Source organism: Maylandia zebra, linkage group LG11 (assembly GCF_041146795.1).
Source record: "Maylandia zebra isolate NMK-2024a linkage group LG11, Mzebra_GT3a, whole genome shotgun sequence".
NCBI lineage: Eukaryota > Metazoa > Chordata > Actinopteri > Cichliformes > Cichlidae > Maylandia > Maylandia zebra.
The window spans coordinates 183,803-200,624 of NC_135177.1; the positions used below are offsets into that span (position 1 = coordinate 183,803).

Genomic DNA, 16,822 nt, shown 5'->3' on the forward strand with positions numbered 1-16,822 from the left:
AAGGTTGGCGAAACCTGCAGTCAGCCAAGACTGAAGAAGTCACTTGGATGTCAAAACATTTCTCCCGCTGAAAATCCTACGTCCAGATGAACAGAATAAACTTTCTGAGGTTTCTTTACCTGAATGAATGAGCATGCCTCAAGATAGATAAACACTGACTGAGGAAGGATCTACTGTACAGACAAACAAACAAACAAACAAACAAACAAACAAACCCTTCAGCTCTGTGTTATTCACAACTTTTTGTTGGGAAGATGAAAAGATAGGTGAGTGAGAACTGACAGTGACAGAAAGTTTTTTTTGTTGTTTTTTTTTTTTGTTTGGGTTCTATTTTTTACAGTGAATTTGATAATAGTACATTATTAAGCCATGAAAAATGTTACAGTTGAAGAAGAAAATTCCCCTACTTAGAGATGCAAGTTCTTCCAATAATAGAACACAAAGTCATCATCAATTACTGACTTCTGATCAAAAACATCACTGACTATGCATTATGTCCAAATAAAGGTATGATCACATATTTACTCACAGAGCTTTGTTGGAGGCTTTGACCACTGGCAGCAGCCTCAGAAGAGCCTCCTCTGAAGCAGAGTATTTCTTCAGGTCAAACACATCCAGATCTTTTTCTGATGACAGTAAGATGAAGACCAGAGCTGACCACTGAGCAGGAGACAGTTTATCTCTGGAGAGACGTCCTGATCTCAGGGACTGTTGTATCTCCTCCACTAGAGAACCATCATTCAGTTCATTCAGACAGTGAAAAAGATTGATTATTTTCTCTGCAGGCAGACTCTCACTGAGCTTCTTCTTGATGTACTGGACGGTTCCCTGATTGGTCTGTGAGCTACTTCCTGTCTGTGTCAGCAGACCTCGTACGAGAGTCTGATTGGTCTGCAGTGAAAGACCCAGGAGGAAGCGGAGGAACAAGTCCAGGTGTCCATTTGGACTCTGTAAGGCCTTGTCCACAGCACTCTTTTGGAGAGTTTGAAGATTTGATTTGTTAAATAATTTAGACCACATAGAGGTTGTTTGTTGTTCTTCCATCAGATTGAGTCCAGAGTTGATGAAGGTCAGATGGACATGAAGAGCAGCCAGAAACTCCTGAACAGTCAGATGGATGAAGCAGAACACCTTGTCCTGGTACAGTCCTCTCTCCTCTTTAAAGATCTGTGTGAACACTCCTGAGTACACTGAGGCTGCTCTGATATCGATGCCACACTCTGTCAGGTCTGATTCATAGAAGATCAGGTTTCCTTTCTGCAGCTGATCAAAAGCCAATTTTCCCAGAGACTCAATCACCTTCCTGTTCTCTGGACTCCAGTGTGGATCTGTCTCATCTCCTCCATCATACTTGACCTTCTTCACTTTGGCCTGAACCACCAGGAAGTGGATGTATATCTCAGTCAGGGTCTTGGGCAGCTGTCCTCCCTCTCTGGTTTTCAGTACATTCTCCAGAACTGTAGCAGTGATCCAGCAGAAGACTGGGATGTGGCACATGATGTGGAGGGTTCGTGATGTCTTGATGTGGGAGATGATCCTGGTGGCCTGCTCCTCATCTCTGAATCTCTTCCTGAAGTACTCCTCCTTCTGTGGGTCAGTGAACCCTCTGACCTCTGTCACCATGTCAACATAGTCATGAGGGATCTGATTGGCTGCTGCAGGACGTGTGGTTATCCAGAGGTGAGCAGAGGGAAGCAGTTTCCCCCTGATGAGGTTTATCAGCAGCACATCCACTGAGGTGGACTCTCTAGGGTCAGTTAGGATTGTAGTCTTGTGGAAGTTCAGAGGAAGTCGACACTCATCCAGACCATCAAAGATGAACACAACCCGGAAGTCTTCAAGGCTGCAGATTCCTGCTTCTTCAATTTCAGTAAAGAAGTGATGAACAAGTCCCACCAAGCTGAACTTTTCCTCATTCAGCACATTCAGCTCTCTGAAAGTGAATGGAAATATCAACTGGATGTCCTGGTTGGCTTTGTCTTCAGCCCAGTCCAGGGTGTATTTCTGTGTTATGACTGTTTTCCCAATGCCAGCCACTCCCTTTGTCAGCACTGTTCTGATTTGGTCATCTCTTTCAGGTGAGGCTTTAAAGAGGTCTTCTTGTCTGATTGTTATTTCTGGTCTGTCTGGTTTCCTGGATGCTGTTTCAATCTGTCTGACCTCATGTTCATCATTGACCTCTGCAGTCCCTTCCTCTGTGATGTAGAGCTCTGTGTAGATCTGATTGAGAAGGTTTTTGCTTAATGTTACAGAGATCCCTTCGACCACACGCTCATACTTCTTCTTCAGATGAGACTTGAATTTAGACGGACATGGCTGCAGAGTCTCTGAATGAAAAAAAAAAGAAAGAACAGAAATTAAAATAAGAAGAAAAAAGTGGCAAAAATCAGGAAACATACTTTTCCTACAGATCTTTATCTGATGAAGTTGTTTATGTTATATTAAAACACAATTAAATGTACTTTTTTTCTAATATTCTTGTCAGTTTAAAAGAAAAATCCAGTCAAAAGTTCAAAACCTTGACTTAAGTGACACCATGTTAGCAGGCCAAAAATAACACTGCATTGACTAATGAAAAACTTAGAAATGTCATAGTTTAACATTGAATGTTTCTGGTTCACTTGATCCAGCCCCAACTGATGAAATTTGTCAAGTAAGCACTTACAGTGCAAATATTACATTTCTGAAATAAAAAGGAAGTTTTAAAATCAGCCTATAAATACTTAGAAATCACTGAAGTTAATTTAAATGTCTTTGGGTTACTGTGTAGATTCAGAACCACAAGTTTGTGTGTGTTATGTAAGTGAGATGTTCATATGACATGAAACTTTTACAGTATCATAAGACAAAAATAAATTTTGTTTGTATTGTTTTCATATAGGTACCCTAGGGGGTAGGGTACCACACCTGAGGAGCTAAGGCTAAGTTAGCTCCTCAGGGTATGTTAAGGATGTTTTTAGGTTCTAATATTATATGACATCATTCAAATAGAAATAAAGTACATAAACGTCCTAAGTATTTACAGGTATTTCGTCAGCTGGATGTAAACATTTTTTTCCAAAATAACTATGGATGACATGGTTAAATTACAAGCTAGTTATTTTACAGTAATAATAAGAATAAGAATAAGAATTTTAAAAATGCATGAATAATTCAATTATTATAACTGTAGAGATATCACACTGGAGAACATGAGTCCATAATGAATTACAATGTTAATAAACTGGCAAGTGTGTTAAGAACTTCATTGATAACAGTTTTATGAATAAAATTTAATACATGTATTTTCAAAAATATTGACATACATGTAACAGTTTGCTAATTAAATAAAATTGTTTAAACATGAAAATGAGTTAAAACAAAACAAAAAAAAAACCTTTGTTTTACAGATATGTGGTCTCACCTTTCTTTGTAGATGAGGAGTGATGCAGTTGAGAGGAGAGAACTGGATCTATAATCCGAAGATGGTTGATAGTTATCCTGCAGGCTTTGTTTCCTTTTTTTTTCACTGTGTCAATAAGGCAGCGAGCCTTATCTGCTCTGGTTTGGTTTTTTTCTAATATCGATTCTTTCTCCAGATCATCCAAAACACCATCACTTACAAGGGCTTCAAGGAGCTGTGTAAAGATTTCTATTGACACCCTCCTCACAAATCCTGTCCGTAACATGGCAAGCTCCTCTAATAGATGAAGAAATGAACATGAATGTGTCACTTAGTGTCACAGTCAGGCTGCGAAGCTGACTGTATAAATGTGAGGAGTGGACCCAAAATGCAGACACATAGAACAAAACGTGAATGTTAACAAGAAGTGAGCCATTTAATATGGCTGATGGAAAAATACTCAGGCAAACAAAGATGAGACTAAACAAACAACCTAAACTGGGGAAACTAAAAATAAACATGAAAAATCCTAAACATGAAAGTTGGCATTGATACAAAGTTACCTGGAACATTAAACGTGGAACATGGAAACCTAGGAGCATGGCATGGAAAAGAACAGACGACCTGACAAGGAATGACTGACAACACAGGACTAAATCACACAGGAGGATAATGAGGGAAGTGGGAACACATGGGGAAACAGCTGACACACATGCACATAACGACATCACAGGGGAAACGTAAAACTAAACACATTGAACACAGGAACACAGGACCTCTTCAAACTTAAACAGGAAACATAATGAAATGCAAACATGACAACATGAACTTGAGAATTAAAAAGACATGCATACATGAAACATATAAAGGACAAGGAAGACTTAACACAGGGGTTGAAAACACAAGGGGAAACTAATAAACAAATGAACTTAGAAAACCCAATGAACTTAAACATAAACCATAGATATCAAAATAAAGTAAAACTTAAAACGCTGGGTCAACAGACCCAGGAACGTGACACTTAGTAAACTTAACTCTGTTTGAAAGATGTGCAAATAGATTACAATTCAGTTTTTTATGTGAGTGAATTCTGATAAAATTATATTTATGAATATAAAGGTTCCACCCCTCCTGTGTGTAACTGATTAGTATGATTTCTGATTCCGATGCCAAGCAGGGCTTCCACATGGGCTTTCTTCCCTGAGCCAAAATGCTGAAGATGGGTTGTGAATTGAGGTTTGCAGCATGACAGTGACCCCCATAAATACCTCTGAGGCAGCAAAGTAGAAATAAATATTAGGCACATTAAGGTCATCAAGTACCCTAGCCAGTCTGCAAACCTCAGTCCTATATGTCTGTGAAGGTTCTCAGACGTCCAGGTTATCGTAGTCTAAACTTGGAAAGACTTCTTTAAGTTTTTTTTAAAGTTTTAAGAAACTTAAAGAAGCCCAGATGCTTTTCCTTGCAAGCTCCTCATACTCAGTCCTGTAGAAAGTCTGTGGATTCAGCTGAAACTTCAAGTTCCTAAGTGGCAGGCAAAGGTAACGAGGAGTGGGCCAAAATCTCTCCTGAGATGTGTGCAAACCTCCAAACAACTATGCTTGCCAAAAAAATAGGTTCTGCACCAAGTACTCCACTAAGTCATGTTTTGCAGGTACCCCAGGATTCTTAGCTGGTGGCACAGCAGACTCCAAGAAGGAAATAAACAGAAGTTCATCCAATTGATCATATGATCAACTAATCAATCACTCACTGGGTTATGTTTCTTTATCTTTCACTTTCTGCCTATTGCATACAACTGTGCAATGGAAACCTCTCAGACAGGCTGACCGAAGCTGACCCATAACATGACTCATCGACCCAGAGAAAGTAACCTACAGTCTACTGTAGGAGGCTTAAACCTACCAATTAGAAACAGCTACAGTGCTTTTAAAAATGTGCTAAATTGTATTAGCACTTAGCTGTATCTGACTAGACTCATTTAACCATCAGTTAGATGAACAGTTCACTACAGCCACAGTTTTGATTCAGATGCTTATTATGAGATTAGACCTTTTTTTTATTAACTTCCCTGACTTCAACTCCATCCATCCATCCATCTTCTTCCGCTTTATCTGGGGCCGGGTCACAGGGGCAGCAGCCTAAGCAGAGAAGCCCAGACCTCCCTCTCCCCAGCCACCTCCTCTAGCTTATCCAGGGGAACACCAAGGCGTTCCCAGGCCAGCCGAGAGATATAATCTCTCCAGCGTGTCCTGGGTCTGCCCCGTGGCCTCCTCCCAGTGGGACATGCCTGGAACACCTCACCCAGGGGGCATCCTTGTCAGATGCCCGAACCACCTCAGCTGGCTCCTTTCGATGTGGAGGAGCAGTGGCTCTACTCTGAGCCCCTCCCGGATGGCCGAACTTCTCACCCTATCTCTAAGGGAGAGGCCAGCCACCCTTCGAAGGAAGCTCATTTCCGCCGCTTGCATCCGCAATCTCGTTCTTTCGATCACTACCCACAGCTCATGGCCATAGGTGAGGGTAGGGACGTAGATCGACCGGTAAATTGAGAGCTTCGCTTTTACACTCAGCTCCCTCTTCACCACGACGGACCGGTGCAGCGTCCGCATCACTGCAGCCGCCGCACCAATCCGTCTGTCGATCTCCGGCTCCCTTCTCCCATCACTCGTGAACAATGCCCCGAGATACTTGAACTCCTCCACTTGGGGCAGGAACTCATCCCCGACCTGGAGTGGGCACTCGACCCTTTTCCGGCTGAGAACCATGGCCTCAGATTTGGAGGTGCTTATCCTCATTCCCGCTGCTTCACACTCGGCTGCGAACCGTTCCAGTGCGAGCTGGAGGCCATCACCCGATGAAGCCAACAGAACCACATCATCCGCAAAAAGCAGAGATGAGATCCTGAGACCATCCAAGTGAAAGCCTTCTGCCACTTGGCTGCGCCTAGAAATCCTGTCCATAAAAAATATGAACAGAATCGGTGACAAAGGGCAGCCCTGGCGGAGCCCATCACCCACCAGGAACGAGTCCGACTTATTGCCGGCAATGCGAACCAAGCTCTTGCAATGGTTGTATAGGGATCGAATGGCCCGTAGCAATGGGCCAGACACCCCATACTCCCGCAGCACCTCCCACAGGACACCCTGAGGGACACGGTCGAATGCCTTCTCCAAGTCCACAAAACACATGTAGACTGGTTGGGCAAACTCCCATGCACCCTCAAGTATCCTTGAGAGGACAAAGAGCTGGTCCAGTGTTCCGCGACCAGGACGAAAACCGCATTGTTCCTCCTGTATCTGAGGTTCGACTAGCGGACGAACTCTCCTTCAAATCCATTTTATTTATTTAGTGCCAAATCACAACAACATTTGCCCCAAGTCACTTTATATTGCAAGGTAAAGACTACAATAATACAAGACTCCCGTATCCTCCGTTTCAGAGACTCCTCAGTTAGACTATTACTGGCTTCCACTTCTATCAACACATCTCAAAATTCTTACCCACAAAAAGGAAGATCCATCTCAGACCTACTTGCTTGCCTTTCTGCTCTCCACCACATTTCTCACCTGGTCTGCCCCATATTCAGATTGGACCTTTCTCTGCTCATCAGGGCTAATTCTTCTGTCCAACGGGGACCGTAAACCTGTTCTAAGCATCAGTGTCAGCACTTAGTTCCTCAGGTCTGGTATAAATATGACAAAGTAACTTTTTTTTCACTTTATTGGATCTTGAATGAATAATTTCATGAATTTTTGATCTGAAATTTTAATCCACATCCAAATGCCCATATCAGCTTGTATCCCATGGGATTAAAGACTTTGACGTCTTTTCCTGCCTGATTCCCAGTGATGTCAGTGATGATGTGTAATAGTGTAGGTTTAGCTTTTCCATAGCTGATGTTGACTCTTACCTTCTGGTGATAATGGTGACGCTCCCTGGGTTGAGGAATGTCCTGTTGAAGGAACAAGCACATTTTGAATAATAAAACTGGCTTTGTCTTCTTTTTCCTTTGACTGACCTTCTTTCATCTTTAAAATTGATGTAGTCAGTTCTATCACATGGTCATTAGTATATGTCTGCACCATCAGATCTACAGTTTCCACTATGTCAAGCAAAAGTTAGTCCCGCACTGATAGGGGCAGGTGAGGAAGACACTCGTCTCAGCACGTTGGCCTCATTGGACTCAAACTGACACAACCGGTTTAGCTGCTCTGTTATATTATCAGCAGATCACGAATGATAAAACTGGTATTTTGAGAGTAAAAAGTTGTGAGGCTTCAAAACAACATGAAAATATCTGCCTGCAAACATGATTTGAAGTAGGGGTGGAGCTGAACCCGAATACGGTATTCAGAGAGGCACAAATAACGTGTTTTTTACGAATATTTATTTCGAACAAATACTTTAAAAAATATTTGTATTTGGGAACAAGGAAAAACTTTATATCAAAAAGCTGAGTTTCCTTATGAGACCGCAGTGCATGCCCAGATGAGTGAGTGATATGTGAAAGAGGTGACTGACACGGGCTGCCTCACACAGCAACAGAGAAGGCTTGGCTGAGCGAAAAAAGACTGAACTGAATCAGTTTTTCTTTTTTTTTAATAGATTTTTTTACACCTTAACTGGGTTCTGGAGGCAGATTATAACTTTTGCAAACATCGGGAGATTATTCCATTACGCTGCATTATTGACGTCTGCAGTGCTCTCATGTTCACTCTGTTTACGTAGCTCTGTTAGCTCGGTAATTTAGACAACAGGCTGTTGACAGAGTAACCTTAACGTTCGGTTAAAAAGGTTAAAACAATGCTTGTGTAGTTGTGTTGAATTGTATGCACTTGTGTGAGTTATATGGTACGTTTAAGATGTAGACTATAGGCCAGTTAACCTTAGCATAGCTTCCCGTCACTCATTAACTTAGGTGAAACGCAGAGATATCAAACATCTGCATAATCACATGAGCTTAAAGCATCCTCTCCTGGTACTGAGAGGACCCCCCCCCCCCCCCCCCCCCCCCCAAACTCCAACCCCTCTACCAGCACCAATTCATCATCACAGCCATGTTCTGTCCCTGCAAGTCAGTTTCGTTGTCTGATCAGCGTCCTCCAAGAGGACGGGTGGTGGGGGGGTTCATAATGTTCCAATGGTATTTTATTAGTTGTTGGTTTAACCATGGATGAGGCAATGGCTGTTATGCTATTTTCTTTTCAATGACGTTACATTTATGGGAAAACATCAACTAATACTGCATATTCATAATTATTATATTGGATATAATTAAAGAATACTTACTCTGTAACGTTAATTAGAAGTGTAACACAAAAATTTTATGCCTATTTTGAATTTTACTCGAATACAAATACAAATATAAATACCTTTCCCCCCTCAACAAATACAAATACAGATACAAATATCAGCTGCTTTGCACATCTCTAATTTTAAGTCACAAATCTAGACTAAAATCAAACTAATACAGAGTAAATTTTTAATACATTTCACGAGATACAATTGCCAGTTCTGTGTCTTCATACTGCACCAAGGGTTTCATGTCTTTTTCCTCTGACTGACCTTTCAACTTCTTCAAAATTGATGTCGCCACTTCCATCACATGGTCATTAGTATATGTCTGCGCCATCAGATCTCTAGTTTCCAGTTTGTCTGCATTCTCTAGTTGGCACTTATTGATGGTTACAGGTACATCCTGTAGGTAGGAGTGGAAACGTTCCAGTTCCTCCACTTCCAAATTCTCCAGCATTTCAAGGGGCTGCTCATGAACAGACTCCTCCATCTCTGAACTATAAAATATGAGAGTCAAAATACTGAAAAATGGAAAATAGGACAGAGCAGCTGTAAGACTTGTTAAGACCTAAAGAAATGATCTGTGATCTGTTACATCAACTGTATGTTATACTTATAGATCTTGTTCTATGAACTAATCATTATAGAAACACTGAATTATTTTGTATGATGAAGATTTTTTTTTAGAACAAATTGTTGCATTTTTCCTAATTTTTTTAACAATTCAGTTGTAATTTCAACTCAGCACTAAAATAATTAATTAAAATCATTCATTCCACTCTATTTTACGGATCCTTGCGACGGACATGGGAGAAAAAAATGAAGATGAACTTTTTCGAGATCTTCCAAAAGTAACTCAGGATCTCGCAAAACTTTTGTGAGATCTTGCAAAATAGGCCGCATCCTTCGGAGGCCGCCAGCATGAAGCTGACCAGGAGGTCGAGGCACGATGTGCTGGGAGTTGGGCAAGGAGGGACACATTTGTAACAGCCTTTGAATTGGGATAGCCTTCGCCGCCTTTGTTAGAGTTGATTATTTTAAGATTGTCATTTGTGCAAAGAGACATAACCATTGCTTTTATGTGTCCTAATATGGTTGTCATTGTGCAGAAAGAGCTAGATGATAAGAAGACTTGTTTTCAGCTTCAGAACATTTCCATTGCAAGCATGAATTTTTGCAATTTCCGGTTTTTATAGTTCAGCGAGACTCTGACTTATATATATGTCTCGTGTGTGTTAAGTTCATTGAAATGTTGAATCCTGTGTGGGGGCGAATGGAAACGTTGATAAGAAGTCATGCTTTGTATGGTATGGCGGGGATAACACCCACACATTCACACACACACACACACACACACACACACACACACACACACACACACACACACACACAGACGCTGACGTTGCTCCCATACGCTTGTCTCCAATGTAACTGCTTTCACTCAATAAAAGGGCTGCAAAGGAAGCCAGGTTCAAGGTTGGCTAAGTTCAAGTGAAGGGTGAACAGCTCTTGGCCTTTGCCAGCTTCCCTTGCAAGTGAAAGAGTGCTGTCTCGTCTTGTTTTGTGTGCCATTGGTTGTCTCTATTCCAACAGTCTGGCTCGTCACCTCTCCCAGAATTCAAAGCGCGGCCCAGCAAATTCCAGTTTCCAACAATGGCGGCGGCTACTTAGTTTTAATACTCTTTCTGGGTCACAAAATAAACGTTTACAATATTTTCAGGCGAGAATGTAGCTGTGTAAACTTCAAATATAGCAAAAGTTTTGCGAGATCTCATAAAACTTCATCTTCTTTTTTTTTTTTCCCATGTCCCTTGCGGGGCTCTGTACTATTTGAAATATGTTGACTCTGGGGTTTTTTGTTTTTTGTGGAGGGGGTTTCTGGCTATAAAATCAACGCAACAATTTTCAGGAAAGTAAGGACACACAGCTGGGTTCATCTCACCTCTGAGCTTTGGTCTGGTTCTCATGTTCCCCACTTAGAGTGGTTTTAGAGGGAGGGACTCCCTCCTCTCTGTCCTCACACTGATCCATGCTGCTGAATTTACATTCACATCAGCTCACACACACTTTCTACCTTCACCTGCAGAGGAACCACAAATCATTCATGTGCACATCAACTGAAATCCTCCTTTCCATCATGTGTGCTGTCCAAATGTCCCCAAGCTGCTTCTTTCCTGCTTCATCTTAGCGTCAGCTGAATGCAGTCAGACAGCAGTGTGAGGCAGAGGAAGCTGCCATCAGCTGCTCTACTTCTACTATCAGTCTACTAGATGGAGCTGGGAAGCACAAACAATGCATTCACTGACACACACTGACTCACTGTTAATAATAATAATAATAATAATAATAATAATGGATTGCATTTGTATAGCGCTTTTCGAGACCCTCAAAGCGCTTTACAATTCCACTATTCATTCACTCTCACATTCACACACTGGTAGAGCAGCTACAGTTGTAGCCACAGCTGCCCTGGGGCAGACTGACAGAAGCGAGGCTGCCATATCGCGCCATCGGCCCCTCTGGCCATCACCAGTAGGCGGTAGGTGAAGTGTCTTGCCCAAGGACACAATGACCAAGACAGACAAAGCTGGAGATCAAACCAGCAACCTTCCGGTTACAAGATGAACGTCCCAACCCATGGTCGCCCCAAATAATAATAAGAACCCTCCTCCATCCTCTAACGCTCTGTGTCTGTGAGTTCAGGATTAATGTGGCCAGCCAATCAGAGTTAAACATTTCATTCATTAGACTCAAAGTTATCTTCTAGACCGATTGCTTTTCAATAAAATATCAGTTAGGGATTTAACTGCAGCGTAATCAGTCTGAAACTATTCAATTTAGTGTCATGAACAAAAAACAAATCCATCAAACCCTCAGAGTAGATATTTGCTTCAGAGCACAACAGATTTTAAAGACAAACTTTTAAAGGAGGAAACAAAGCAAACTTACAGTTTCTTCAAACACACACACCAACAACAAGTTCCACTCCACACCTGGACACTAAACACGGACACACAGGTGAGCTGCTTCCTGTAAGGAGGCGGGACTACACTTGAAGCGTGTAAGAGGGCCACACCTTCATGTGTTCACTCCAGAAATATGACGTCCAACTGCTCAGACTGAGTCAAAGTCAGAGTAAAGTTCACATAATGTGAAAAGTGAAGCTTCCTGCTTATATCCTTTGGCCATTTCTTACCTTATTTCCATTTAGTCTGAATTCCGGTGGACACAGAGTAGTTTTACTTTGAATTCATTAAATCGGCCATTCGACGTCTCATTAACCAACAGGTTCAGGAAGCAGACACATTTTGACTTCACAAATTGTGTCTGCTTCTCTGAGCTCTAAATAGCACAGACATGATCAACATTTCTTTTTTTCACCTTCCATTGCATGCAAATCTCTTATTATGTCTTGTTTTTAGTACCACTTCAAAATGCTTTCCACTTCCCCCATTGTCTATCTTATTTACACCCAATCAGTCTAATATTGTATGTAATTCTTTCCATCTCTGAGATTCCTTCCAAAATCCTAATCCAATCTTGTTGAGTGTGAGGGTCTGGTTGTAACCAGTTCTTTGTGATTGCTTTCTTTGTTGTGGCTAGAATTATTTCTACTAGATAGATGTCCTCCTTATTTACCAGTCCCTTTATGTTTCCAGGGTACATTACTTGACAGGTGTTTGGGAGTGCATAACCTGGAATATTATTTATGTTCATTTTAAGATCTTCCCGATACTTTTTTATTTTTATGCACTTCCAAAATACCTGTGAATGATCAGCTTCCATTTCTCCACACAATCTCCATCATTTCTGTGGAGTTAAGACCTGTTTGCTTTTAATTTTGGGTGTAAAGAAAAAACGGGTCAAATTTTTCTAGCAAAATTCCCTCCACAACGGCAAATTCGTTGAACTGTGTTGTATCTCACATATAATGAACCATTCCTTCTCTGTTATATTTGTTGTCAGTTCAGTTTCCCATTTCTTTTTAAGGTAAAAGGTTGTATCCTGTCTACCTTCTTCTAATAATCTGTAGAACGTGGATATTGCTTTGAACAGTTTTTGTTCATAGCAAGTGGTCAGTAGTCCGATTATACCCAATGGTTTTTCAAACCAGTCGGTCTTTATTTGTTTTGCACACTAGTCCCTTACTTGTAAGTATCTAAAAAAGTCTCTATTTTCCAATTTGTATTTATTTTTTAGTTGTTGGAAACTCATTAGTGTTCCATTTTTCATTAGTGTACAAACGGCTGTAATCCCTTTTAACTCCCATTGCTTAAACGTCTGATCAAATTTTTATCGTGTCTGAACCATCTCAGTAAAAAAAAATTTTCCTTTAACTGGCATTTATCTATTACTGTGTGCCATATGTCTAATGTAAATTTCACGAATTGGTTCATTCTACTTTTATAAGAGGTTATTAGTTGTTTGTCGGAAATAAAAATTTGTATTTTGTTTCCCTCAATTTCTCTCTCAATTTCTTTCCACCATGCCTCATAGTCTGTTCTACACCAACAAACAAGGGGTCTAAATTGAGCTGTGTAAAAGTATTCCCTTAGATTGGGCAAAGCCATCCCTACCTTACACTTCAGGAGTTGCAGTGTTGTTAACCTTGTTCTTGGCTTTTTCCCATCTTATTAAAAACCTTGAGATTATTTTGTCCCATATTTTAAATTTACTTTGAGGTATAGGAGGTGAGAGTGACTGGTACAAGTATAGCAATCTTGGGAGAACGTTCATCTTTATTATCTTGATTCTAGAGTAGAAATTTGTAGGTATTGTTGACCACCGTTCTTTTTTATGTTACCTTCCACCTGGTTGTAGTTTGTCTCAAACATAGCGGATAATGATTTTGTCAATGTTATGCACAAATATTTCATGGTGTTCAAGTGCCACTTTAGTTTATATTCGTCTCTAATCTTTTGAGACAGTGTATAGTTAAATGATAGAATTTGTGTTTTGGATACATTAATTTTGTAGCCCGATAGGTGTTCGTAAGTATGGAATAATTGCATCAGAATTGGAAAACATTTCTCAGGATCTCGTAAGAAAATAAACGATATCATCAGTAAATAATCTGATGTCTGACTAGAGTAACTCCCACTACATTTGGGTGTTGCTACACTGCTTGCGCTAGTGGCTTGGCATATAATGCAAAAAGAATTGGTGACAAGACACAGCCCTGTTTTATACCTCTATGAAGCTGAATTCTGTCCGTCAGGCCAGAGACATAAATTCCGGGGGGGGGGGTTAGAGGGGTTATGACCCCCCCAATAATCAGATCCAACCAACTGACTGTGGTTCAGGGGGTTGGGAAGCTCATCTGTAACCGGAAGGTTGCCAGTTCGATCCCCAGCTCTATCTGTCCTGGTTGTTGTGTCCTTGGGCAAGACACTTCACCCTACCACCTACTGATGTTGGGCTGATGGCGCGATATGGCAGCCTCACATCTGTCAGTCTGCCCCAGGGCAGCTTTGGCTATAAATGTGGTTTGCCTGCATCAGTGTGTGAATGTGAGAGTGAATGAATAGTGGAATTGTAAAGCGCTTTGGGTGCCTAGAAAAGTGCTATATAAATGCAATCCATTATTATAATATAACTCCCCCAATAAAATTATGAATTATCTTGCATAAATAGGCTGTTGATTTTCTTTACTCATTTCAGTTATTACCAGCAAAATAGTTGCATGTTTAATCATCTGGGAAGTTACCCAGATTTATTTATTTATTTAGACAGAGATCTTGACACCCCCCCCCCCCCCCCCCCCCCCCCCCCCCCCCCCCCCACTGTTCAGCACAAATACTCTTTTGCAATACTCTTTATTGTTGCCTTCTTTTGGTAAAATTGTGATAATGGCTTCTCCCCATGATGGTGGGGCTATTCCCTGCTTCAAAGTCCAATTAAAGCAGGATTAAAGGAGTGGCTAGAGTTCTTCTTTAAACACTTTATAAAATTCAGACTAGATGGCACCACTTCCTGGAGCTTTGTTAGTTTTCTGCTTGCCAATGGCTGCTTCTAATTCCTTATCAGTAATTTGTGAGATCAATAATTTGTTTTGATTGTCCCCTACAGAGGGCAGGTCGAGTGGATCAAGGAAATTTCTGATTGTTTCATGGTCTGCTGCAACCGGTTATGAGTACAGTCGCATATTTTTTAAACTCATTTTCTATCTCATTGGGCATATAATGTAGTTTGTTACTGTCCAGGTTTCTAACTTTATTAACAGTCATCGATGCCTGCTTTTTACGTAGTCTTCTTGCTAGGATTTTGATTGCTTTCGGCCCTGATTCATAATAGGTTTGCTGTGTAAACCTTGCCTTTTTTTCTATTTCTTCTCTTAGTAATTGATTAATTTACTTTGTAATACCTGATATTTCTTCTAAAATTAGTGAGTTTTTAGATTTTTTGTGCTCCTTCTCAAGACATTTAAGTTTTTATATAAAGCCAATCGTGCCTTTTTTGTGCTGCTGTTAGAGCCATTAATTTTCCCCATAAAACTGCTTTTAATGCATACCAAAGTATGATTGGGCTCACATCTCCAGTATCATTGTCTTCATATACATTATAATAAGAAGCTGTGTAAAAGTAGAAAAGGGACGTGTGTAGAATAACATAAAAAGAGAAGTTTGTGATAAAACAAAGTGCTTGTATAGAGGGTTGGTGACTGGGAAACCTATACATTTCCCCTGCACCACCGTCTTTGCCCTTGGAGTGGCATCCCACTTATTGTTTGACGAGGCAATAGGCCCGGACAGCATTTCCAGAGCTAGGTTGGCAGGCCCGGGGAGTTCAGGACCCCCGAAATTCCCATTGTCCTTGGAGGTGGTTGTTCCTCCTGTACGCCTGACGAGGGTACAGGCCCGGGGGTGTTCCAGAAACTGGGTTGGGAGGCCCGGGGAATTCAGGATCCCCGAAAATATCACATAAAGGTGAGGCCGTGAAGGGGGATATATGGCTGAGTAGAAGACTCCCCTGAATCCTGCTCTCTCGCTGAAAAATTGTATTTAAAGGAAGCACTAGGGTTGGTGGCCTGGAAAGGAAAACGGCGACCTTTCCAAAGTACCCACAGAAATTGTGTAAAGGGTTTGGAGGCCCAGAGAAGAAACTGGGATTAGTTAGAACACTCTTTAAAAACCAGAGCTCTTATCAGTTCATTGTGTGAAGTTGTTGTTTGAATAAAAGGTTTTTTTTTATTTTATGTTATTAGACTAGTGTGCACCCTGAGAGAAGCAGAGAATTCCAGCACGGTGCTGTGTGTATGTGTAACAGGAAGTCAGAGTTTGTGTTTGGAAGGCCATAAAACGAGAAGTGAAGGGAGAGTGTGTAAAAAAATAAAGGGACAGAGTGGATTAAAGTGGATTGCCTGTGAAATAATAATAAATAAATAGTAATAATAAATAAATAATAATAATAACACATAAATAGTAGTAATTTAAAAACAAATAAATACAATTAGCGAATTAAAGGTGAGAAGTAAAGTATTTCAGGATGGATGGAGAATTTGTTCGTGAATTACAGGACACTGGATGGGGAAAAGGAAAATGGTGGAAATCTCAAGGAGATCAGGTGGACCTGTTGGTTAAGGCAGTGTGTGCCACCTCCACTTCCGGGGATCCGGATAAGGCTCAGAAGAAAGTTCAGGAGGATGTGAGGAAGCTGCTGGAAAGGAAAAGCGTGGACCTGAAGCACCGAGGGTCCCTAGCGGTGAAGCTCGGGGAGGAGGCAGAACAATGTAGAAAGCGGGCAAGAGAGGTAAGTGAAAGGAAAAAAGAAGTGTCACCAATTCCCGATGTCGGGGGACGACCAAGGTTAGGAGAGCCACAATAACCAGCAATGACACGCCCCACAGGGAGACCGGGACAACAAGGGAAAGGCGGACCCTATGTTGTCTCTAAGGGTGGCAAGCACTGAACTGCCATTCCTAATGGACAGTAGAGCAACTTTTTCCATCATGAAGATGATGTTCACATCTATCTGACGACACTGTTGAAGTAATTTAGTTTCTCTGGGGTACCTCAAACTCTGCCATTGAACCACTGAAAACTCAAGTGGGTCGACAATCAGTCACACATCCTTTTGATATCTCTCACTCTGTCCCGGTGAATCTTCTGGGATGGGACCTCTTAATGAAACTGGGAGCAATGA

The 16,822-nt window shown here is 41.2% G+C and overlaps 1 protein-coding gene across 2 annotated transcripts in view; it reads right to left on the bottom strand.

The window, feature by feature from the left end:
- LOC143421013 (NACHT, LRR and PYD domains-containing protein 3-like) overlaps positions 1-16,822 on the bottom strand; it is a 78,156-nt gene that overhangs the window by 41,551 nt on the left and 19,783 nt on the right. The window contains exons 1-6 of one of the 2 annotated variants that reach the window (XM_076889653.1): positions 11,630-11,713; positions 10,623-10,760; positions 8,951-9,177; positions 7,296-7,337; positions 3,404-3,679; positions 530-2,327 (exon numbers count right to left, since the gene is read on the bottom strand). In XM_076889653.1, coding sequence (XP_076745768.1) covers positions 530-2,327; positions 3,404-3,679; positions 7,296-7,337; positions 8,951-9,177; positions 10,623-10,711 — 2,432 coding nt within the window. In that variant the 5' untranslated portion in view covers positions 10,712-10,760; positions 11,630-11,713. Of the gene's footprint in view, positions 1-529; positions 2,328-3,403; positions 3,680-7,295; positions 7,338-8,950; positions 9,178-10,622; positions 10,761-11,629; positions 11,714-16,822 lie in introns of those variants that run through there. The other variant, XM_076889654.1, reaches the window with a different exon arrangement.